The 26249-nt window shown below is 38.6% G+C and overlaps 1 protein-coding gene across 1 annotated transcript in view; it reads left to right on the plus strand.

Moving 5' to 3' along the window:
* Positions 1-26249, plus strand: part of VANGL1 (VANGL planar cell polarity protein 1) — a 37561-nt gene that overhangs the window by 525 nt on the left and 10787 nt on the right. Inside the window, exons 2-4 of the mRNA XM_063294581.1 lie at positions 5500-5765; positions 8052-8178; positions 13697-14304. Of these exons, the coding sequence (XP_063150651.1) occupies positions 5695-5765; positions 8052-8178; positions 13697-14304 (806 nt within the window). The 5' untranslated portion in view covers positions 5500-5694. The remainder of the gene's footprint in view (positions 1-5499; positions 5766-8051; positions 8179-13696; positions 14305-26249) is intronic.

The raw sequence follows: 26249 nt of genomic DNA on the forward strand, positions 1-26249 counted from the left end.
GGGGAAATGGGAATACAGTACAGCGTAGCCTAAGTTGCGGCTTCTTAAAAGCGGAAGAGGTTTGGATGGCCCTTAGGAGTCTGTTTTCCATTTAATCCCCCCAACCCGCTGACTGCCAGGAAGCAGAACAAGCCGCTGTCTAGAAAGTTTTATTCTTATTGTCATTATCATTAGTTTCTTAAGTGGTGGTGGTGGTGGTGGTGGTAAGTGTATTCTGTCATTTGTCCCTCTCCAACTCTTCGTAAGGGCCTGCTGGCGTGATTGATAGCTGTATGTATGTATGTGTTTATTTATATTTCAAATTTCATCACCACCCATCTCCCTCAAAAGAGGGGCTCTGGGCAGTTTACAATATCTGTAGAGACAGTGAGGAAGAGAAGATCACAGGCCTGGTCCTGACTGCAGCAAGATCTCCCTGCACATTGATATCCCTTTTTTATAGAGAGCTGGCTTGGTGTTTGGTTTAACAAGATCCCTTTATTTCTCTCTCTTGATTGTATGGGGTCCACCGTTTCTATATCTAAAGTTGCTCTAAGTATCTCCAAGGTGAAAGCTACACTAATAATTGTCCTGATCCAGAAAGTTCGTTTTGGTTATTGCCCTGGGAAGCAGCAGTAGGGACAGGGCCTGATTGGACATTGTTGTCCGAAAATAGCCTTCAGCAGCCACCAATGTTCTTTTGACCAGGGTTGCTGCTCCTAAGGAAGTGGTCCCTAAAAGTTCATAGGTACTTTTATCACATCAGAGTTTGAGTCCTCACCAACCTTCCTCCTAACTGATATTGAGAAAGTGAAAAAATTGTGGTACCCCTTACACCTTGCATGGCCCCACACCCATATTTTTGGGGGAGATGGGGGGTGGCTAAATTTGATCAATCAATCAATATTTCTGTGGCTCCAAAGTTGGGAGGAAGGCTGATTGCTGTCCTGTAGCTCTCTTTTCTGCTTGCCTTAGTGAACAAAACTGTTGGTCAGGTACATTATGATACTGCTTATCCCTAGGACAGGTAGTGATTCACAGTCATTTATTGTAATGGGAGAGAGCAAGTCCAATGTGCAGAGCTGGGCAGAAATGTTTCTCTGGATCTACAGTATTCGAAAGTAACATGAAGAAACCTGCAGATCAACTTCCCAGCTGATCTTCCCTTTCCTTCTTTGGTCCCCTGCTGATTAACAAGACAAGTAGCTCACAGATCTGCACATTCCACCTCACAGCAGCGAGAGAAAAGAAGAGGTACAGGAGAGGAGTCATCTTCTCATATTTATCCATGAAGGTGTAAGAGCCCTGGAAAGGCTTCGGGTCAAAGAAAGAAGACTCGGCTAGTTGAGCTGCCTTCATCTGAAATTCTTGTGGTAGTTGAGGGGAGGATAACAGCTTTGTCAAAAGACAAATGTTGCCTAGCTGCTATGTAGATTGCTTTGCTAATAAAGCTACTTCAGTGTTATTCGGTTTTGGAAATGTTTTCTTAATTTACATAATTTTATATTTATAGGCAAATGAATATTACTTGAAGAAAGAGATCGTCATCCTTTTCTTCAAAACTTTCTGATAGAATTAGCTCCTGTCTGTTAAGGCAAAGCTCCAAAGGCTGGCAGCAGCTCTTATGTATAGGCATTGGTATTCTCAGTTCTTAGTTGCAGGTGAGCGGTTTTGCTATTTTTCAGGAGGGCCAGTCAGTTAAAAAAGGAAAACTTAAAAGTGCAGCTCGACTCCTAAGAATTTCCTGAACATGCCCATGTGATGTACAATCAGGAGAAGGTAAAGTCTTTTTTGGGCAGAACTCTACTGGTGACTTAATGGACATGTTCATGCAGCTTTCTTGACTATAATATAGCAGGTATTTGTAGCTGCCTTCTTTGGGGTCTTTTGCATTTCCCAGTTTTGCCTACAATCCCCAGTAGTTTCCCATCCAAGTACTAACCAACCCCAAACCTATTTAGCTTCCAAGCCCAGAAGAATAATCATTTATTGGTAAATGTCATTTGGCAGAGGTTCTAAGGCAGATAGGTTTAATAAGGTTGGTTCAATATGAAGAAGAAAGTCAGGAATAATTAGTTTTGAAAAGTTATTCATAAATAGACCAATCATTTTATTAAACTCTTACCTCTAAATTTTTCTATGCTTTCTCATCATGGTGGGAGGGGGGCATGTTCCTGGGAGGGATGAGGGAAGAACAGTGGGAGTGCATGGAGGAGTATATACTGCCAGCCAGATCACCCAAAGTGTGAAGGTCATCTCAGCTGCCCAGCTAAAGAAAGGGAGATGCTGGAGGCAGATGATCACTTGAGTGACAGTGGCAAAGGCATCATTTCATACTGTATGAAAGAAGGCAATAGTAACCCACTCCTGTATTTTATCTAGAAAACCACATAGATAAATAAGATGAAATGATTACCAGAGTAGTGCTGGATGATGGGTTGTCAGGATGGGTGGCATTTAAACATGCTACTGAGGAAATGATGAGGAATTTTTGGAGTACTAATTATGTTTAACATGTGGTTTGATTAAAGCCTTGATTTCATGACATTTTTGTGGCAGTCATTAAATGAATCATGTCATTAAATGAATTACACAGTTCCCCATTGATTTTGCTTTTCGGAAGCCAGCTGAGAAGGTTGCAAATGGTGATCACGTGTCCCTGGGGCATTGCAACTGTTGTAAATACATGCTGGTTGCCAAGTGCATGAATTTTATCACATGACCGCAGGGACACTGTGATGGTCATAAGTGCGAGGACCATGTGGAGGTTGCTTTTTCCAGCATCAATGTAACTTCAAATGGCCATTAAACGGTCGTAAGTTGAGGACTACCTGTAGTTGAAGCTATATGTTTGTGTTTCCAGTACTGAACTCTTTTGATTATATCTATTTTCTTTGTCCAGAGGTCACCTCCTATGTGCTTGAGTTAAAATATATACATCTGATAATATTAAATTTCAGGTTGAATTAATATATGTAATTGCTTCTTACTGAACTGGACCAATATATTTAAATAAAGCATTAATTGCAATAAGGTCATTTCTAAAATATTTCTTGTTGAAAAGAATGTAATCTAAAAATCTACTGAAACTTTTTTTTAACCACTTCTTTTTTATTGGTTAAGTAAAACATGCAAGCAAAAAAAACCCCAAAAAGAATATATGAATATATATATATATATATATATATACACACACACACACACACACACAGATACATACATACATACATACACTTAAAGAATTTTGAGAAAAAAAGTAAAAAGCAAAACAGACAAAGCATTAAAAATGTAAAAAGGGCATTCTAGTAGCCCCCCTGTTTTTATTTCAAATTATATTATAGAACAAGTTGTCTATCAGGATAACAGAATGGATAAAATTTCCAGAATATTGAGGAGCAGGCTTAGCCAATGGGCTTCACAGTTAATTATGATATAAGGAAACAAAAGAGAGGAAAAATCTGAAGGGGCATATTGTAAGGGAAAGTCTGTTAACAATTTGGAATTCCCTAAAAGCAAGAAAAGTCCAACAATTTCACCACTAAAATCACCATGAAATGCTTTCTGTTTCAAAGTTAGTTACAGTAAAAAGATCTGATTACCTATGCCAACATGATAGGTCTGGACACAAATAGACCAAAGACACAACAGGAATTGCTTAATGAAGGAAGAACTCCACCACAGTTAATATATTTGCAAATAACTGGAAAAATAAAAGGTGATCTTAATGAGGAGGGACTTTGAGAAAGATGGCAGAATTTGAGATACTTACATTTATTATGACGTATTTAGAAATTGCTACATGATAGGGAGACAGAACAAATAAAAAATAGTATGACAAAATGGATGCAAAATTTCAAAGAAGCAGTAATGGTGAATCAATGGGAAGACTTAAGGAAAAAATCAATAGAATGTACATCAAGCTACAGTCTGAGGGAAAATCAGTTCAGAATGTTCTACAGATGGTATATAATTCTGTCAACAACTGCCAAGATGGATAAATCATATAGCAATAAATGTTAATAATGCCACAACAAAGAAGGAATTGGTGGTGGAAAGCTGCTTGATATGATGGTTATCCATGTTTATACTCTAATCACATAATTGCCAAGAAGAGGAGAGAGGCCAAAGCCAAGAAAGACAAAGATCTCAGGAAGAAGCTTAACAAAGAATTTCAGAGAGCTGTCAGAAGGGACAAGAAGCAGTATTACAACCACATCTGTAAGGACATTGAAGATGGAACAGACATGAAAAAGGAAGGAAAGTCTTCCAAAAACTCTCTAAACTCAGGAGGAGGATCCAGTTTCAAATTGGTAAGCTAAAGGACACCAGTGGTCAGATAATAACTGATTCAAGGGGGGTCAAACAAAGATGGAAGGAGTATACTGAAATTCTGTACAATAGGGATATTAACATCCAAGATACCTTAGAAAGGAGGTGTCCGACTGGCAGCCTGCAGGCTGCATGCAGCCCATGGGGCCACCTTTTGTAGCCCGAAAGGTTGTTATGAAAATGCAGTTTATTACATTCCAGGACCTGTCTGGTATTGTTTTAGAACAGACTCGTGCAGTTTGTATCCCTGGCTGTGCTTTGTGGCAGTGTGGGGCAGGGTTGCCTGCCACTTACAGTATTACAGTATCTGCATCACTAGGAAAAGCTAACATGGAGCACTAAAACAATGGGCATCAGCTGACTGTTCATGGTTAAAACCATTTCTTTTAAAGTTCTGTTTTAATGAAAATCTGGACATAATGCTTTAGTCTTCATGAACAGCAGCATGCTAACAGCAGATCTGGTTGTTGCTTAGAACGTACCCTCCCAAATGTGTCTTCGTATTACTTAGGTGGTTTTCTCAGAATACGTCCCCTTGCATGCCCAAAATATGGCTGTTTCTAATTGTGAAACTTAAAATCTATAAACTTGCTTTGGTAACTTTTTGGTTAGGTTCACATATTTTGGTAAGCCATAGTTTGGATAAATTATGGTAAGCCATACATTATTGGCTTAGGGTAATGTGTGAACTAGATATTTTAAAAAATTAGTTGGACTTCATTGCTAAGTCATATTTTGCTTAGCATGATTTATGAATGGCTAGGTTCATATCAAGAGCCAGGATGTTATAGTGGTTAAGGCACCAGGCTAGAAACCAGGAGACTGTGAGTTCTAGTCCCGTCTTAGGCACAAAGCAAATTGGGTGACCTTGGGCATGTTGAATTGAGACAGAATTGAGACATTCTGTCTCAATCCTAGGAAGGAGGCAAAGGAAAAACACTTCCAAAATCTTGCCAAGAAAACTGCAGGGAGTTGTCCAGTCAATTGCCAGGAGTCAAAAAACTGACTTGAAGGCATACACACAAAAAAGGGTTCATACCATAAAACGATCTATAAACTATGTTTTGTATAGTAGTTTGCTCACACAGCATACTAAGAAAACAATAGTTGGAATATCACCAAAGGGAAAAGACCAGTGGACTGTATTTAATAGATCAACTCGTTATTAGTTCTTTTTTCCCTTCCACCCAGGTACATGTTGAAGATTAAGGGAGCTGTTCCTGCATCCATAGAAATGAAGGCTTAAATTACTAGTCTCTTGAATTTTGGATTTACGAATGATCAAGGACCTAAACATATCCTCTAAAGTGTTTGCTCTGGATTTAGTGGCTCTTGAGAGTGCAAGCTGTGTGCCACTCCCTGCTGTTACCTGACTTTTGCTGTGCCATGGATACTGAATCAACCTACTCTGGATATTCCCACTATTCAGGTCACTCCAGAAAAATTCAGACACAAGGGTATGGACATTTTAAATTGTAGCTCTGCAACCGATGCTGCCCCACTTGTTTTGTTTGTTCCGTTGTGTAGCAAAGCTTCTGTACTCAAAACAGAACTTTGTCCTGATGGATGCAACAGAATCTTAAGGAAAGAACTATCTATGGGAATGGGGTTGGAGGTATTTTTAGAGGGAAGAAGGGATGCTTTTTGAGGCTGTGGCTTCACATAAAGAAGAGAAACTTGTATTTTTAATACTCTGTAATATTCTGAATCCATTTGGCTAGGTTCTCTCATGAGTTTACCCTCTTCCATCACATTACCATTATCTGCAGCAACAGAACAAAGGCACAACAGTTTCTTCCAAGTGTCAGAGGGGCATCTTTCCCATCTAGCAAATTCAAATTAGGTGATGAATTTGGCAACATGAAGGTTGACCTCTGGTATTCTGATCCACATCTCCTTCAGTTGGGTATCTTCTGGAGATATGCCAAACTATAATTGTTGCACAATTTTTTGCAGACATTGGTTGATAAAAAGCAATCATGTCAGATCATTGTTGTTTTGTTTTGTGTATTTCAACTAGTCACATTTAACTGACAAAACAATAAAGTAGATTAATTTCCAAACAAAGCCATCCATTGTAGCTGCCAGACTTGTGCAAGGCTAATTCAGAAAGTTTTTGTTACATTGTTTATTAATTTTCCTGTTCATTCAACAAAACTGAAAGCACACAGTGCTTCAATAAATCTCATTTTACAGAAGCACTGCTAACATTTTCCTGTAAAAAACAGTCTGGTTTAGAGACTTTTCCTAGGGCAGAAAATGAAATGCCTATCCATCTTTTAGTTACCCCCCTAGATCAACATCCCTAAATAAACTGTAGAGTATCTTAAGGACAGAGTGAAAACAAAGGTTATTCTTCATTGACAATAAACTCTTTGCAATATAAAGAGTTACTTTTCAGTGTTTAAGGAGGAAAGGAAGCTATTAAAACTGGACACCCTCCATAAATATTGGTCTATTCCCACAATCTTTTGCCATCTGCTACAATGGCTCTAGGAGTTGGAAGTGCAAAAATCTAAAGGACATCAGGTCCTTATTGCTGCTTTAGAGTTTGATTTACTGGTTTTAAGTGTATATTTTTGTTTACCTTTTATAAGAATTGTATAACTGCATTTTCCTGAAAAAATGCAAAATGTCGGTAGCTTTTAGGTACATACTTAATTTTTATATAATGTTTCTTGGTTTGTTGAGTTTGTGTAATTTGCTTGAAAAAGCAGCATTATTCCATTAACGAATGAGTGCTGCAGGATTTTTAATATTCTGAACAGATAAATTTCAAATTGTGCACCAGAATATTCTGGATTATTGTGAGAGAATAGCTGAAATGTGCCTTGGGAAAGTACTAAGGCTCTTAGAGATAGCATTGATCCCATCTACCAAGGTATGAGCACTGAAATCATTCTAAGGGAGAGAATGAGGGTAAATTTAAGGTTTGGTTAGTCTTTTGTAAATCTGAGAGATATTTTGGAGAGGTGAATCTCAGAAGTTTACCCCTTGCCCACAAGCACAGTCATATCTTTGAGCTTTGATGAGTGGGCAAAGGATGGATGCAGAAGTTGAGAAGAAGTGTTATTCCAAATTTGCAAGGAGAATCTCCTGTTTTTACAAAAGCTGATTAAGAGCGCGCATACACACACACACACACACACGCACACAGAGTATACATTCATTCATTCTAGAGTGTCTGTGTGCTCCAGTATTAATCTGCTAAAATACTGTATCATGTGTACTCTAAGTTTAGGAAACATTGTACTTAACAATAATCTGGTTTTGCTTAAAAAAACTATAAGAAAACAGTATAAAGATTACTTCTGTAGAAGCATTTAATTTTCTCCTGGCAACTAGATGGAGTGTGGCAAGAATTCTGAATATTTTTCTTTAATATTTAATAATGTTCATTGTTAGAAAAAGCTATAGCCATTATCCTTTCTATTTCATTCAATGTGTGCATAAAGAGCTGAGTAGCTTCAGTATCTCCTACTTATTTTGAAGAGGCTTCAAGTGAAAATGATCAGCTAACCAGACAGCTGCTGTCACTAAGTGTCTAGAAACACCAAGCACCAAATAAATGCTAAACTGAAAAGAGCTATTCTTCAAAGGGTAAAGCTTCAGACAATTTGTGGGAAGAGAGTTGCCTGTTGAGATCCTGTCTCCATTCTTTACCTGCTATTGGAATTGTTAGGACTAGGCTTTCCTGAGCAACAGAACAATCAGCTTGTGAAGACGTTATTTCTCTTTTCAAGGAGCTGGGACAGGCAGAAATCACCATGGAATAAAGATGGCAATCATTCAGAGAAATCTGTTACCATCCAGACCCCACCTGCAGACCCCTTGGTGGAGAAGGAGTCTTCTCGAGCAGAAGAAATGCAAGTAAGAAGAGTGAAAACTGGGTTGAGCCCTGGGTGTGAGTGTGAGTGCAAGGTTTTGCTGTGCTGAATATCTGGACATAGTATTATTGCAAACATCTAATACTGTTATAAGTGTATGGCAACTCTCAATATTCTTTCTGGCATGCCTGTAATCTGGAATTGTAACAGCAATGTCCTGTTCCAGGCCTACCACATGCACAGAGAAGTTAGGTTGCTAAGGCTTTACTTCTGGTTAAACAAGTCCAGGCAATGGTAGGCAGAGCATGTGTGCAAGCACACACATGTCTCAGCAAAGTCCCAATCGCACATGAACTTGCCTGCAAACAAGTTTTGAACAAACAGTACATGGAAACATTGTCAGGTCACAGTCTAAAGGTCTAGGCATTGTGGGTAGATCATCAGCCAGTCCAGATTCAGAGTTAATGGAGTTTCAGGAGGCAAGAGATTCAAGGCTTTGAGCACACGGAGTGCAGGTAGAACAGTTGTTCCTAACAGAGCCTTGTCAGCTGATGGTGGCTCTTAAGTAGAGCCTCTGCCAGCTGAGAGCCAATTGAAGCTAGGAATGCCCTTGCTAGGCAAGAAGACTTATAGAGGCCCTTTGCTCTGCTCAGCCCTGAGCACATGCACTTGAGGGCTGGGCAGTCACCCAGGATTCTGGTCCTTGTTATCTGACTGTGGTATAGCTGCTGGCAAGGTCAGCCTCAGCAGCTTACTTTCTCTGGAGGCTGATGTTTACCCAGTACATCCAGAGCAGACTGCTCTGAGTCTAAGGTGGCCATGACAGATAACAGTAATCATAGTACTCTCACTAGGTGTGCATTCCTACACCAGAGGTCACCCTATTTAACTGTGCTCAGAAGCTTTTCACTAATACTTCAGTGCCTGGATATAACATGAGTTGTTTTTGACACAAGTAACTGTACTCTTAAGCAGCAGAAATGTGGAAAGTACGTTTTGGTTGTTATCTGAGTGAATGCACTGCTTGTTGCTTGCATAGAAGCCGCAGTCTTCTGAATATTCAGCACACCTTGATACCAACAAAGCCTTCAAGCAAGTACTCCATAATGTTCTTATATGTAATGTAAGTTTAGTAATATGATCTCAACGGCCTGACACGGCTGGCTCAGAAATTGTTCTCCATGGTTCCTTGTCAAATTGGAATGTAATATTGAGTGGGGTGTCACAAGATTCAGTCCCAGGACCTGCTACGATGAAGGGATGGAAAGCATGCTTGACAGATTTGCAGATGGGACAAAACTGAGTGGCAAGGTTAATATCCTAGAAGACAAAAGTAAAACTCAAGATGACATTACTGATGAGAGGGGGCTGAAAATAACTGAGTGAAATTTATCAGATATACAGAATGGGTCTCTTAGGAAACAGAAATCAAATGCGGGACACCTGGCATTGAATATGAATCTGCAGTGTGATGTGAAAAAAGGGAAATATAATTTTAAGCTGCATCATCAAAAGTATGTTTGCTTAAAGCACAGGATATAATAATCCCACTTTTATTGTACTGAATGTTGGTCAGACCAACACTTGAGTATTGTGTCGAGTTCTGGGCACAAGAAAAATAAGAAGGATTCAGCCAAACAAGAACAAGGTCAGAGAAGGGCTAAAAAGAATGATTAGGAGGCCAACTAAATCCTGTAAAGAGAGACTAAAGAAATTTGGAATGTTTAGCCTTGAGAAAAGAAGACTGAATATGATAGCATTCTTCAAGTATTTGAAAGGACGTAGTACAGAAGACGCGGTGGCGCTGCGGGTTAAACCGCTGAGCTGTCGATCGGAAGGTCGGCGGTTCGAAACCGCGCGGCGGGGTGAGCTCCCGTTGTTAATCCCAGCTCCTGCACACCAAGCAGTTCGAAAACATGCAAATGTGAGTAGATTAATTGGTACCGCTTTGGCGGGAAGGTAACGGCGTTCCGTGAGTCATGCCGGCCACATGACCACGGACGGGTCCTTAGGGACAACGCCGGCTCCAAGGCTTAGAAACGGAGATGAGCACCGCCCCCTAGAGTCGGACTCGACTGGACTTTACATCAAGGGAAACCTTTACCTTTACTAGTACAGAAGAAGATTCTCTGTCACTCCAGCATGCAGTATATGGTATACTGTAATGCATTTAAGTTACAGGAATGCAGATCCTCACTGAATGTTTTTTAAAAAAACTTCCTAAAAATAAGACCTGTTTGATAATGGAACTAGTCGTTGACGGAGGTGGTGGGATTCCCTTCGGTAGGTTTGTTCAAGCAGAGGCTAGATGTGTGGAGATGCTTTAAATTAGACTAAATTGGAAGTTGGACTCTTTGAACTCTATGAAACAGAATAAGACTTGCAGTTAGATTTTTAGCTTTGTCTCTGCTTTGGACTTCTGTGACTCTGGGCAGGTAACCATTTTATCATTTCAATTTGCCACAAGTAAAATGGGATTAGTAGTTTTGTGCTTTAAGGAAAAGGCACATCTTAAAATGAAGAGGGATTTTTAATGGTGTGGAAAGGTGACCTTTCATACGGCCTACCACAAGGAAATTTTAAAAATCTCCTAGTCTGGAGTGGAGTGATCTTCTAGATAGCTGAAGAGCAAGAAGTAGATAACAAATTGCTGGCTTGTAGCCACTTTCATAAGTAATTACATTGAATATTAAATTATGAAGATGATGTGGCATACAGACTCTACCAAATATTTATAGTGCAGGAAGTATAATACCATTTTGGGATGCAGCAGAGAAAAAAATGCACATACACTATATTTCAAAATTATGCTTGATAGACTGACTGTACATGAATGCCTGAACACAAATTTGTGTATCTACTGCTGCATTATGAATGCTGGGAGGTAGTAACTACCTGTAGCTTTCAAGGGCATGTATAAACGTATACAATTATTACACCTGATAATCTAGATATTGGGTTTGTATGATATAAATTATATTGTGCCTTAAATGACCCTTAACTCCTTGTGGTTTCACTTTGGTAATTATAAATGGAGAAGCTTTTTTTTAAAACAAAACAAAACTGGTGAATGGTTTAGCCATATTTCACAAAGGACCAGGAGAATTCTACAAATAATTAACCCCCATCATTGCCTATAAATAAAGCAGCTTGTTAAGTAAATTTTAATTTGGTTTTCAATAATTATGTAAGGATTAAGGAGGCACAGTAGATATTTATTTTATCTTTTTAGATTTTTTTATCCCGCCTTTATTATTTTTATAAATAACTCAAGGCAGGGAACATACCTAAAACTCCTTCCTCTTACTATTTTCCCCACAACAACAACCCTGTAAGGTGAGTTGGGCTGAGGGTGAGTGACTGGCCCAAGGTCACCCAGCCGGCTTTCATGCCTAAGGCGGGACTAGAACTCTCAGTCTCCTGGTTTCTAGCCCATTGCTTTAACCACTAGACCAAACTTGCTCTACATTGATAGATGTCATTTTCCTTTTCTATCTTGTTTATTCTGACTATAAGGCATGTTTGCAGAGTTCTGTCTTTTGAATGAAAAAACGAATTGAATTATCCTAAATAATCAGTAAGTTCATGGGTGAACAAGGCTGGGAACCTGTGGCACTCCGGATGTAATTGAACATCAGCTCCCAATATTTCTTAATGTTAGCCATGCAGTCTGGAGCTTCTGAAAAAAAAAACTTTTGGTAAAAAATAGCACTATTCTGCTCTAGACTAGTGTTGGGAAAAATTAGAGTTTAGGCAATATGAGTTAAACCCAAGCTAGTGGCAGCACCTAGCTGATCTTGGCTGATCTTAGAAAAGCTAACCAGAGTCAGACCCATTAAATTATAAGTGAGTGCAATTATAATTCCAAACAAAAATTTCAAAGGACAGTATTCCCTTCTGTTGAGGAGAAAAGGTATGTGGAATATGTAACAAGGCACCCTGATAACCTTAACAGAAAAGAAACCTTGAGATAATGTTATTTCAGTCTCAGATTTGACTATTTTGGCTAGTTGAATAGAAGCATCCCTGACTGAGTCACTTCCATTTCAGAGTTCTACATATACCGATTTCTAGTAATTAATGTATAGTTGACAGTGGAGTGCTCTTAATCAAATGTACAGGTTTGGAGTAGCATTGGGGAGTTTCTTCAGTATTTTGAGGCTTTTTAAATTATTGTGTCACCAACACTGCCCTTTTATCACTGTCTCCATAACTCTGAGGTTTGTCTTGCCCCAAGTCATGATTTATGTGCCTTATCCATGCAAAACTTCCAATAGCTGCAAAACAAAGATGGTCAGGATGATTTATCATGACATTGGTAGCTCTTTCTGTTACCACACCAAGGACTGGGTTCAATTACGACTCATTTCTAAGAAAAGCTTTTATTCATTGAGAAAAGTAAAACATTTCCTTTCCTTTCAGTCATGTAGACTGAAAGGAGAGAGATGTTATAATAGTAATTCCTGAAACAGTATAGATTAAAACTACTTCAGTTCCTGAGATATATTTCACCTCCTGCATCTTGGTACTCCCATACAAAAATAAAATGGTGTATGATAAGTTTTAAACAGTAAGGTCTAGATCATATCTAGCCTGGGAATGAATATGTGCACAGAGTCTCATTCTCTATAGGCTTTACAACAAACCAAAAGAATGGTTAAGGCAACGGGCTAGAAACCAGGCGTCTGTGAGTTCTAGTCCCACCTTAGGCATGAAAGCCGGCTGGGTGACTTTGGACCAGTCCCTCTCTCTCAGCCCAACCCACCTCACAGGGTGGCTGTTGTGGGGAATATAGGAGGAGGAAGGAGTATTAGGTATGTTTGCCGCCTTGAGTTATTTATAAAAAATAATAAAGGCAGGATAGAAAATAAATAAATAAATGGGCAGGCTGATGTAGATTGGAACAAAATATAATAATAAACTTCATGTATGCTGCCTAACTTGGCTTGGAAAGTTCTGTGCCCAATGTGTGCCATTTTTGGCATTTCTGCACAGAGTGCAGCTTCTTTGAAAAACAGTTGTATACATTAACTATACTACATTATTTTTTAAAAATTCAACATACAAATTACTTTTGCAGTTTCTTAAATCACAGGTATATCCTTCCTGATTCTTGGGTAAGAACTAATTCTTGGAATCTATACTAACTAAAAGTAACTAATAGTAAATAAAAGTAGAACTACAAATTCTAGGTACTAATAACCCAACTAATTCTTGGGTAGGAAAGCTTAGTGATAATATTTTCTTAAAGCTGCAAAATACTGAGGGGTGAGGGAGGAAAATTATGCAGCTGTCTATAATCCCAGCTGGCAATTGTGCGCTAGACTTCTAAGAAACTTGAGAAACACACTCTGGAAAGTTCAATGCCATTTTCTCCAGGTTGTTGCTCTCACTGCAGTGAGCACTGTGTGATGATTGCATAGCTTTCCTTGGTCCTTAGTGGCCATGTACATTCAGGTGCTAAAACATGTGAATTATGGGATCGGAAGCACTGAACTAAAGACATCTGAAGGTGCCCTAATGATCAGGAGTGGAAATGACACAGTCATTTTTTTTTTCAGGATGATAATTGGGGTGAAACCACAACAGTCATTACAGGTACTTCAGAACACAATGTGTCCCAGGAGAATATTGCCAAGATCAGCAAGGACTTGGAGGACAGTGGTTGCCTAGACTGCAGACGCCATCTCATCATAACTGTGGCAGCTGTCCTGGGACTTCTTGTTTTCCTTACTCCCATTGCCTTCATCCTGCTCCCGCAGATCCTGTGGAGAAACGATTTAGAGTCATGTGGCACGGCTTGCGAAGGACTTTTTATTTCTGTGGCATTCAAACTTCTGATCCTCTTGATTGGTACCTGGGCTCTCTTTTTTCGGCAGCCCAAGGCCAACCTCCCACACATGCTTGTATTCCACACCCTAATTTTGATCCTCATATTTCTACTACTCTTTTCCTACTGGCTCTTCTATGGCATTCGCATTTTGGAATCTAAAGACATCAGTTACCAGGGAGTTGTGCAGTTTGCTGTGTCACTAGTGGATGCTCTTCTTTTTGTTCACTATCTTGCTATTGTGGTGCTGGAGCTGAGACAGCTGCAACCAACATTTACACTCAAGGTGGTTCGATCAACCGATGGAGAATCGCACTATTATAACTTGGGACATTTGAGGTAGGTTATAGCTTCAAATAGTGTTTGGAAATCTGGGTTTTGCGGAAATAGTATAATATGTCTACAGCATTCACAAAATCTATTAAGAAAATTACCTGATCAAAAAGTATGGTATATATATCCATTCCAAGTTGGACTCTAAGGGTGAGGCACAGTCTGAGGAGATGTTGAGGGAACATACTTACCCTGTTATCTGGGAACAGTTTGATCCTGTTGGACCTAAGGAAGTGGACAGGATCCTCCAGACTGTAAATGCCACCATGCGTCATCTAGACCCATGCCCTTCCTGGCTGGTGAAGACAGCCCGGCAGGTGACATGTGGTTGGGTCCAGGCGATGGTTAATACATCCTTGATAGAGGGGGTGTTTCCAGCTGCCTTCAGGAAGGTGCTGGTACACCCCCTCCTCAAGAAACCATCACTGGACCCTACTGTGTTGGACAATTTTCGTCCTGTCTCCCACCTCCCCTTTTTGGGGAAGGTGGTTGAGAAAGTGGTGGTGTTACAACTCCAGAGGATTCTGGATGAAACGAATTATCTAGACCCCTTTCAGTCAGGTTTCAGGCCAGGATATGGGACAGAGACTGCATTGGTTGCACTTATGGATGACCTCTGGCTGGAGCAGGATGGAGGGAGTACATCCATCCTGGCTCTTCTTGACGTATCAGCAGCTTTCAATACCATTGACCGTGGTATCCTTTTGGGGTGGCTCAGGGAGTTGGGGGTGGACAGTGTAGTTTTGCACTGGTTCACCTCCTTCCTCCAAGGCCGTTCCCAATCGGTGATGATAGGAGTTGAGAGATCTGACCCTTGACCCCTCTTGTGTGGGGTGCCGCAGGGCTTGGCTCTCTCCCCTCTCCTATTCAACATCTATATGAAACCACTGAGTGAGATCATCTGTCACCATGGGATGAGGTATCATCAATATGCTGATGATACTCAATTACGTATCTCCATCCCAGGTGAGGTAAGTGATGTGGTGACTGCCCTTTCTCAGTGCCTGGGGGTGTGGGGGTCTGGATGGGGACCAACAGGCTTCAGCTGAACCCTGGTAAGATGGAGTGGCTATGGGTTGATGGCTCTTTTGTATCCGGAAGTTGTCATTTTTAGTTCTGGATGGTGCGGAATCTGAGGGTTCTTCTGGACTCACGACTCCTGCTCAAGGAGCAGGTGGCAGTCGCGGCCAGAAGGGCCTTTGCGCAACTTCGTGTTGTGTGCCAGTTATGCCCTTTCCTGAATTGAGGTGCCCTCCAAACAGTCACTCATGCCCTGGTCATCTCCCATATAGACTATTGCAATGCGCTCTACATGGGGCTACTCTTGAAGAGTATCTGGAAGCTTCAGCTGGTCCAGAACACGGCTGAGCGGGCAATTATTGGTGCCCCAAGATTGGCACATGTGACACCACTGCTGTGCGAGCTGCATTGGGTGCCAGTTTGCTTCCGGGTCCAATTCAAGGTGTTGGTTATCATTTTTAAAGCCCTACATGGCATGGGGCCAGGTTACCCGAGGGACCGTCTCATCCCCATAACATCGACCCATCCCACCTGGTCAGGCAGAGAGGGCATGCTATGGACCCCATCAGTAAAGGAATTCCACTTGGTGGGGTCCTGGAGGCGGGCCTTCTCTGCAGTGGCGCCCGCCCTCTGGAACATCCTGCCCCTGGAGGTGAGGCAGGCCCCTTCGCTCCCGGCCTTCCAGAAGAATTTGAAGACCTGGCTCTGCCGCCTCACCTGGGATGGGAAGGGCAATAGTTCTTCCTGGGGGTGGCTGGCACTGTAGAGCTCTCCCCACTGAACGAGATCTTACCACTACTTGGATTTTCTGTCTATTTTATTTTCTATTTATATCGGTTGTTTGTATTGTATTTTATGGGTTTTATGGTTTTAATCATTAATTTTATTGTAAACTGCCTAGAGTCCCCCTTTTGGGGGGAGATGGGCAGTGATAGAAATTTGAAAAATATAATATAATATAATATAATATAATATAATATAATATAATATAATATAATATAATATAATATAATATAATATAATATAATATAATATAATATAATATAATATAATATAATATAATATAATATAATATAATATAATATAATATAATATAATATAATATAATATAATATAATATAATATAATATAATATAATATAATATAATATAGGCAAGATTCGTTCTTCACAGATTATGGCACTGTTTTCAAGGTACATAGAGTTAGATCCCTTTATGATCTGGCCTAGAATCTTCCCAGATATCAGTGTCAGGGTAACTCATCTGTACTTTTCTGGATGTTTTACTCCTTTCTGAAGATGGGGACAACATTTGTTCTCCAGATATCTGGCCTTGCACCAGTTTCTTAGTATCTCTGAAAGGTATTATATGAAGGTTCAACCAGACTATCAATAGTTGCCTCAGTATTGTAGAATGCAGTTCATCTAGTCCAGGAGAATTTGATTTGAAATAATCTATTTCTATTCATCTTAAGCTTCCAAATTACCACTTTATCCTGCCTGATACACTGTTTCTTAGTGGAACAGATAGTTTTTGTTGGAAAAGATTAAATAAAACCAGGAATTGAGCAGCTTGGCCTTTTCTTTGTGACCTGGTAGCATTTTGTCTTCTCTGTTGAGCAGCTCAAATTTCAAGTTAATTTCAAAATATCAATATAAAACATAAATAACAAAGTTTGAGGTAAAATATTATAAAGTAACCAGAAACTGAGCAGCTGTTACACCCCTTATTTTCCTTTCATTTTGTCCATATCAGAATAAGCCCTTTTTGTTATTCTTAGCATCCTTTGCTAACACCAGATTGTTCTAAGTTTTGCTTTTCCTGAAATCAGTCCTGTAGTTCCAGGCTAATTATCTGTACTTTTCCTTTATAATCTTACCCTTAATACCCTTAATATGTGTCCTTTTTTGTTTTCATATGTTTTGTAAGCTTATTATGTAGCCATATTGTTTTCTTTTGCTGTCCTTGATTTTTTTTTCTCATTATTGGAACTGTTTGAAAATCTTGTTTTAATATCTCCTTCCACAGGAACTCCCTCTCATCTTAAGCTCCTTTTGCCATTAGTTTCTTCTACTATGGAATTTTTCATTCATCTGTATTTATTAAAAACTTTTTTTTAAGTTGAAGATGCCTGGTTGACTATACTTAGTTTGACTTTTCTCATAAGATCAGGAGATCTGCCCTCTTCCTGTCACCTGTTACTGTCCTAATCTCCTAGCAGCAGACCCATCCTTTCCCTTTTCCTCTTTTTTTATTACTGACATAACAAAAAAGATCCAATGTTGTTGCTGTCAGCTTCCCTTGCGGGTCTGAGTTCCCTTTGCTTTTGAAACTTTCTAGCTTACTTTTGCTTGTATTAGCTATTGATTAATTGGATGATTGATTGATTTGGTGCCATCCAACTCCAAATAACTCTGGGCTATTTGCTGGTTCACATTCTTGGTGATCATTTTATTTCATTTCATTCAAATTATATAGCTGCCGATCTCACATATGTGACTCTGGGAGGCTCACAACTTAAAACAACAAAAACGAAACTCCTATCAATAAAAAATTTAAAATTAAAACAATTAAAGTAACAATTAAAACAAATTAACCAGAAACATAAAATGCAGGAGAGTGCCAACAAGCAGTTACAAACCATACAGCCATCTCGCAGGCTCCCACACCTCCACAGGATCCCCAGGCCTGATAGCACAGCCATGCCTTCAGGGAATTCCTAAAGGCCAATAGGGTTGGGGCCAATCTGACCTCAGGGGAGATGATGTCCCAAAGGGCAGGTGCCACAGCAGAAAAGGCTTTCCTCCTGGGTCCTGTCAGATGACATTGCTTCATAGGAGTTATACCACATGTCTGAAACTGATAGATTTACTATGTACGTAGCACACATACTGTATTCATTTTGTCTGCCTACTGAACTGAATTTCAAAGCAACACTGTGAGTGAAAGGTGAAAGGTTCTTTGTCAAGGAGTCAAGGATAAGTCCTCTATGACACTATATGCTAACATTGTTTCCATAGAGCTTGAGAAATGTATGCAAACATTGTGGCAGTGAAGTACAAAGTGTATTGACAGCAAATATGGATGCTGACTGGCTCCCTGATGTAGTTGATGTCCCATTGCTGTTACTACCGAATAATGTCTCACAGTCAGTTCTCTTAACTATAAAGCCACTTTTAGAACTTCTGGAAGATGGAGAGCCTACTTTGCCCTAGAATCAGAACTCTCATCCTTAGGAACTTATTTTTGAGTGTACATAAAGAAAATAGGCTATGTTGAGATGATCTGCTTTTTCCCATTTTTGTGGATTTTTATTGTGTGCTCCTTATCAAGACATGGTTCATTATCCTTGTCTTCCCTTGAATTCAGGCTATATTAGCGTAGGGTTTCAATTACCTACAATTTCATTAATTAAAAAAAAAGCTATTGTTTGCAAAGACTTGGTTAATCATTCCACATCCTGCATGGTAGTATTAACATTTACTAGAATATATATGGTGTATGCATAAATAAATAAAACTTATCTCCCTGGATTGAATTGTTCAAACATGTAAAAGATCTAAAAATATTAGATGGTGCTTTTTCATTCTCTTACAAGGTTTTTAATTCTCTTACACATATTGGTGTTCACTGCCCTCCATGTAGTATATTTTCTCTTCTACTTGGACATCAGTGGAAGTGCAACTATTTGCTGTTTTTATGTTTATCTTTGGTCACCTGCACATATTTCTGTTTTATTTCAGATTTTGAGTTAATCACATCATTAAAGGCAAGAATAATAAAACTTCTAGGGTAGCTATAAGGATTACACTGATAAAAATATGTGAAATGTTAATATTTATATACTATTTTTTCTTTGAAAAGGAAGCCCCCAAAATATAACATACAAAAAGTACAATTAAAAGAAAGCAACACCATCGTATAACAAAAACGTACAATATCATAGCAGTTCAATAGCTAACAAGCAGATACAAGCCCCAATATTCGTAACAGTTAAAATTAATATATACCAATGATAAAACATTTCAGGACCTAATAAGGAATGAATTTATGACTCATAAGCAAGGAATTTTTGTTTGTATTTTTATATAAACTAATATAACAGATATGTGCCAGAAGCAATGCATTTTACATGCAAGAACTATTCATCTTCCATGTGCCATAAGTAACACACATTTATAGCTGTATCTTTGTACCTTCTACTCAGGACAAGCAAGCCAGCTCATGTGCATGGTAATAAATGGACATAAAATTGGTAACAGAAATAGTAATATTAGGAAATCAGGGGAGAGATTTTATTTCATACTCCCAGGATGCTCTGTCACTCATCTTAAGGTGATCATTCCTGAATAAAGAAATTTCAAAGACAATGTCAGCATGAAATAGTTGAACCACTATTCATCAAGATGTTTAGTTCTGCACTCTTGCTGCTTAAACAGGACTAAGTGAAATCTTCACTATTTGTGAATGGCCTAACTAAGAAGGCAATTATTACTCTCTTAATTATCTGCATTTCATTTTCCTCTGCCCCCGTTATTTCAATTTCAACCCAAATTTAAAGATCTATATAATAATATTTCATAATATATTTGTTAGAAGTTAACATAATATCTAAGTTAGAACTTAAGAACTGTACAAGATCAATTGTATTTTTTGGCAACAGATGAGCAAAGATAGCTCCTAGGAAGGGATTACTTGGATAACTCAAGTTTCTTGTCCAATAAGGTATTTTTAAATTAATTCTGTTACCTCTTTCAGCCAAATTGCTCAGGCAAATACAGTCTTATTCTGCTTATCCCTCACAAATTGTTGAGGAAATGTAAGGGGATGACTTGTTAGAGAACACCACAAAACCATAACATATATTAGATTGAGGACATTGGATTAAAAAAGCACTATATGTTTGTGATTTAATCTGACCTGCAGGTGGGGGCAATACAGGAAAAAGTTACTTTGTTTTATATCTTCAAATCACTACTTGCAAGTTGGCATCCTCCTAATCAACAAGAAAGTTTTCTCTCTCTCTCTCTCTCTCTCTCTTTCTCTCTTTCTCTCCATGGAGCACTGAAAAGGGGTCCAGCATATGCCAAGTTTAATAGAATCCCTAAGATTTTGCATTGGTTATCCATAAGGAAAAACTGCACTTGGTGTAATGGTCAAGTCTGTCCATGTGACTGGCTACTGTAGAACAAACATGGATAGGACCAGTCTGTAAGTCCCTCTGTTAGTCTAATAGAAATTACCTTCAAGGATTCATACAGTATATCCTTAAGTACAGAAGGTTGATTTAGGATTTGAAATAATGCTGACATTAAATTTTTAAACAGACAGTTGATACAATTAAGTCAACTGTTCCCTAACTGTTTTGAGAAGTGGGCCTCTTTAGAATTTCAACATAAGAGAGAGAAGACACTGGTGAGAAAGGCGGGCGTATGTGTCATGTTTGTGCATATTTGGAGGGTGAGGGAGGAGAGTTTGTTACTTACTTTGGGAGAATAATTCTGAAAAGAATAAATGAATAACTGGGATACATGTGCTGGAATGTGGAATGAGAAAGTTTCAAGAGTGACCTTCAATAAAAGAACACTGTAAGTTCAAAGCTCACTTATACTTTGAATGCTTGAGCATTACCACTTCACTTTTCTGTGAAATGGGTTTCTGTGAGAAAAGAAAACTCTGGTTTCAAAGATACAGCTCTGTATTTCAGGTTTTAAACCTCTCCTTCTAAAAGGAATTGTGTTCAAATAATGTTTTTTAGCCTTATTGGTTTGTCAGTCAGGAAAATGGATTTTGTAGAATCATAGAACTATACTTTCAAGGGAATACTTTTGTGTTCTAAGACTTAGACTAAATTGTTTTCAGTATCTTGGAAATTATTTTTCTCTAGCCTCAGCAATTCGTTTTCTGTAAAATTGATGTAGTGACAGGATGTGCTCACAGCAGTAACCTTCTGTTTTAAAAATTAACTATAAATCTACCATTAAATTTCCATGGTAGTGCCTCTTTGCTATTCTTTTGTACTTCTTCTGATAGTTATTTTGTGCACTTCTAAACAAGAAACATGCTTGTTTGCTTGTTTCCAAATTTGGTGGGTTGAGAAGAGCATTTCAAATACCAGGCACCCACGTCTTTGCAAGCAGAATACAGAAGGAGCTTTGGCATGCTGGCTGCACCTCAGAGTCCTTATCAGGAATTTGAAACAGCTTCTGTAGCCATATAGAATTTGGAATTTTAAAAATGGGTATAAAATGAATAAAAAGGTTAAATATCGGAAGGCATTTCGATCATTTTGTCTTTTTATTGACACTTATAAGCTATATATTTACACGAAAAAGTGCAGATAGTTTTTCTTTGTGATTTAATCTGGTGATCACCATAACAGATACTTGAGCATTGCTATTAATTTGAAAACATAAAAAGGACTGTTGAAGTTTGAAATGATTTTCTAAAAATGTAATGGCCTTTTCTCTATCCGTTCATTGGACATTATAGAGAGAAGTCCAGCTAGTTCTGTTCCTCCCATTATAGTGATCATAATGACAGAGGTTGTGCCTGCCAAATTAATATCTTTTTCCATCCCAACCGTTGGCATGGCTGCAGTTAAATAGTAACTGCCTCTACTATCTGAAAAGTATTAGCTAAAACTCTTTTTACTTTGTATCTTTATGGAGGTCTTTGTAGCACTAAGTGGAAATGACACTCCTGTGTGTTTAGCATAGGTTAGGCAACCACTTTGCCCCAGAGACACATTTGGACTTTTGAGAGCATGTGATGGGCTCACTCAGAAATAACTGCCATGATGGCATGGCCAGTTACAAAACACCAGTTTACCAATTAGTGGTCTAATCCCCTTTCCAAATGCTCCCCCAGATGCTCTCTATCATGACTTTTATGGAGATTCATATTCAATTAAATATGAATGGAAAGGCTGCTGCTCTGTTCAGCAGGGTTTTGGCTACCATATCTGGAAAACTACTAGATGGCATCTGAGAGACAAAGAAAGCTGTAGCTTTTTGCTGCCATCTCATGGTTGCCTGGATTTTTGTAATCGAGGACTGGTAGCCTGGTACAGTATGTCTTTTTAATTTAAAAAATGTTTTTTAAAAAAATTAAGCCCATTAGGGTCACTATCTCAAGAATCATGTGTATATGCAGATATCTTGGATTTCTTCCATTTTGTTTGGCAAAAACTTTCCATTAATAACCAGCTCCTAGAGATATTCTTGGGTTAAGAAAAGAAAGCAAGAAGGTTAAAGAAAGCTAAAGGCAGCTTTTTAAAGAAGAGCCAGGTAGAAAGACATTTAGATATTCCAGCTGTCGAGAAATTCCATTTTTACAGAACACTATATAGCTGCTACCTTCCGTGCCATGATCATTTTGCTGATTTCCCAAAGAGACAAGGATTCAGCTGCAGAAGCAGAATGCTAATGCATAGTTCTGCTGACATTGCAGTTGACAAGATAGAAACATGTTATTGCATGTTGAAATGAAATTGCATTCCTACTTCTAAACAGTTTTTAAAATTATGAATCAGAAGGTTAAGACTCCAGTAAGCCTGGCATTTCATATAACCATTAAGTGCGGTGTAGTGATTTTGGCCTCCTTGGTTATTCTGAATGAAGAATTGAGGAATACTTGAACAAAAGAGCTGCCTGCCACAGACTTACCTACTTACAGGTGAGTCCGATTGAGTTCAGTGGGGCTCATTCCTGGTAATTGGATATAGAATTGAAGACCTAATATTCTTGTAAAGGTCAGGAAGGTCTTTTTGACGGCCTGCAATCTTACTCTAGTATTCAGGAGACAACACCTAGATATGGTAGAAAAATCTATCAATTTGAATTGGGCTTTGGTGAGGCAGGTGGAGAGTTTAGCTAAAACTGAGGAGAAGTGATTTTCTTGCAAGCTGATATTGGATATGGTCTCACTTTTAATAACCCTCCCATTTTCTCTTTTCAAGGAAGTGGAACCTGCAGTGCTGATTATGAAATATCATTCATCTGGTGTCAGGATCCATAATAGGTTATTTTGATTTTACTAGGACTTCAGTAGCATTCAGTGTATCTAGTCAGGGCCTTTCTGACATCCTCATTTATCCTACACAGAACAAAGAAAAGACTTCACAATTTCTCTTTTGGCAGGCTTTCTTCCTTACACAGTCTGCTTGATTCTTTGCTCCAGTCATTACCTGAAATCTGTAGCTTGCTTCTTGCCATCACACTTGGATGCTTGTTCACTCATTTCAGTCCTACATGCACACATGCACACATGCACACACACAGATAATCATCCATTTTTGCCTGCTTTAATAACTAACGTACAGATATTTCTATCCAAAGCAGCCAATTGTAGATCAAGCCTAGCTGTGAGTCCACCTCCAAGAAAATAAACACCGTCAAGAGGATAAAGATTTCCTAACCTGTATCAAATGTGTTTGTAACATGATAGCAGCAGCAGTACGGAATAAAGGTCTTACGAAGAAACTGCCATATTCTTTCATACCAAAGCAGAAAAACAAACAAAAATAACGCACCCTTCTCCTAGAAAAGCAAAACAACACATCTTTAATGGTGTTGCCAATCTCAAATTGGTGTTTACTTCACTGCAACCTGTTAGAGCTGATTAAGAAGAAAAACCGTTCGCTTCATGTGAAGGGGATGCTTAAATTGCTTAGTAAAGAACTGTTATGCAAGTGCTTGTTTCGTGTACGAAAAGGGGGATGCTGTGGATAATTCAGCAGTAGCTGAATAGCTACTTTAATAGCTCTTTACCATTCTGCTAAGTAACTTTAGAAAATGTATGGAGCCTGTTTTTCCTGTCATTTCACTGATTAATTGAACCCCTTTGATGGCTTTATCTTTACCAACACCTTTTTCATTCTTTATTGCCACTTAGTAATGTGTGTTCTTAATAAATAATAGACTGTGGGAAGGACAGGGTGTGTACACACACTAATGTTGGGTTGGGGTGGTTCATTATGGCTCATGACATGAAGTCAGAAAACAGCTGCAAGGACTGCTGCTTGTCCTTCATGTGGGCAGGAATGTCTAGTAGTGCAGCCTCTCGGGTCCCTTTCAAGCGCGTGCTCACTCCGCAAACTATTTTAACCTCTCTGGTTTTTATGTTAGAGCTCCCCAAGTAATTAAAGGTTGCTCCTCCTCATATGATTCCAGCTATCTCCTCCTTTTAGTGAGCAAAAACACAAGTGAAGAAAGGGCCTTAAAAATTGAGTGAAATGTTTCCTTTGTGAAAGAGAATTTGTCTGAATCTGCATGTTTTCTTCTACCTTCAGGAAAGTTAAAAGGCACATCAGGATGGCTGGTAGTTGGAGATTTTAGAAAGTGTTTTCAGGCTACTGCATTTTGTCTCTCCACTAACCCAGAGAAAGAATCTTTAAACTTTAATCAAACCCCATCCTTTCCACTTCCACAAGTTGCATATGTGGAAAGTGGTTGACATTTTTTGAAGATCACTTATGAGAAATACGGCATATTGTGAATCTTGCTCAAAAATGTGCACTGACGTTGGAATTACACTGGAAAAGTTTTCTGGATGGTTATAACTAGTCTAAATCTTTCATCAAACCAGTTTGGCGGGAAGAAATTCTACAGTTCTTGAGGCAAAATAATCCAAGTTAAACGCAGCTACAGGCTGTTTTTGTGAGTTCTGGCATTGCAATCCATACACTTGCCTAAATTCATGACTAATGGTAATTTTCGGAGGCTGATGTACCTGCCAAAGTACAGAAGACCATGAAAATGGTTTCCAATAGTGTGCAAAACAAGGAAAGCAGGGCAGGCACAAAAAAACAGAGAAAGAGAGGAGAAAAAAGCCTGAAATGCCAGTGAAGAACAATTGTATAAATCAGGTCCAACATGTTTCAGAGAGACTCCTTTTTCAAGGGGTCTAAAGAACAAACATAGAAGCATGAAAACATACACACTGTGATGGTTATTTTATGGCAAATAGCCAAATGTTATAGAAATACTTGCTATCTGGTAACAAGTACTCAAAAACATTGTATTAAATGTTATTAATATCAAAAGCATTATAAAACCTAACTTACATTGCTTGTTTTGAAATACAATGAAAGTGAAATATTGTAAGAACACTTATTTGCTAATCAGTTGCCATCACTTAAAATGTTTGTTATGTAATATTTAATCAAAACTATACTTACATGGCTTATTTTAATTATGCAAATCTAAGAAAAAAGGATTCTTCAGTCTCAAAATAGACAACACTGTTTACACTGAGGTAAAAATGTTAACATCCACAGATGTTAAAATCCTTGTTGGGCCCCTCTTCTCAAAATAATACGCATTCTTGTATATGTGGGCATTTTCCTAATTTACCTAAAAAAACCCTCCCCAACTATCTAAGCAACTTTGTTTTTTATTTAAATCCAACCCAAAAAGATATGTAATCACCTCTCCCACTTTCCACACCTCAGTCACTGTTCATCAGAGATGATCTTTCTGTTCAGTAGGACACACATTTCCTCCTCTTTACAAAACCAGCAAAATTTGCAATTCATTAATATCCTATTTTATAACAGTTACATTTTTCTATCAATTCAGCTAGTAATTTCAATGCAGGATGTTCTGACCAGTCTTCAAAGGTAAGCGTTGTGCTTGATCTTTACATAGCTTTTCTGTCTTTACTATAGTAAAGCAATATATTTTAATAAAGTAGTTTTGATACCTATAATACTTATAGCAAGTGAATTGTTTCTGTGTTTGACCTTTTTACTGAATAATACATTGTGTTTACTGTATGTTTTCATGTTTGTTCATATAACACCCTTGAAAGAGGTGGCTATCCTAAACCAGTTGATTCTGATTGGTCAACTTTTTGTCCGCTGCTATTTTAGGCTTTTTTTCTCCCCTGTTGCTCCTTTTGCCCAAATAATATGATAGCTTCTGTAGTTTC

The sequence above is a fragment of the Candoia aspera genome, chromosome 2 (assembly GCF_035149785.1).
Source record: "Candoia aspera isolate rCanAsp1 chromosome 2, rCanAsp1.hap2, whole genome shotgun sequence".
In the NCBI taxonomy this organism is placed as follows: Eukaryota; Metazoa; Chordata; class Lepidosauria; order Squamata; family Boidae; genus Candoia; species Candoia aspera.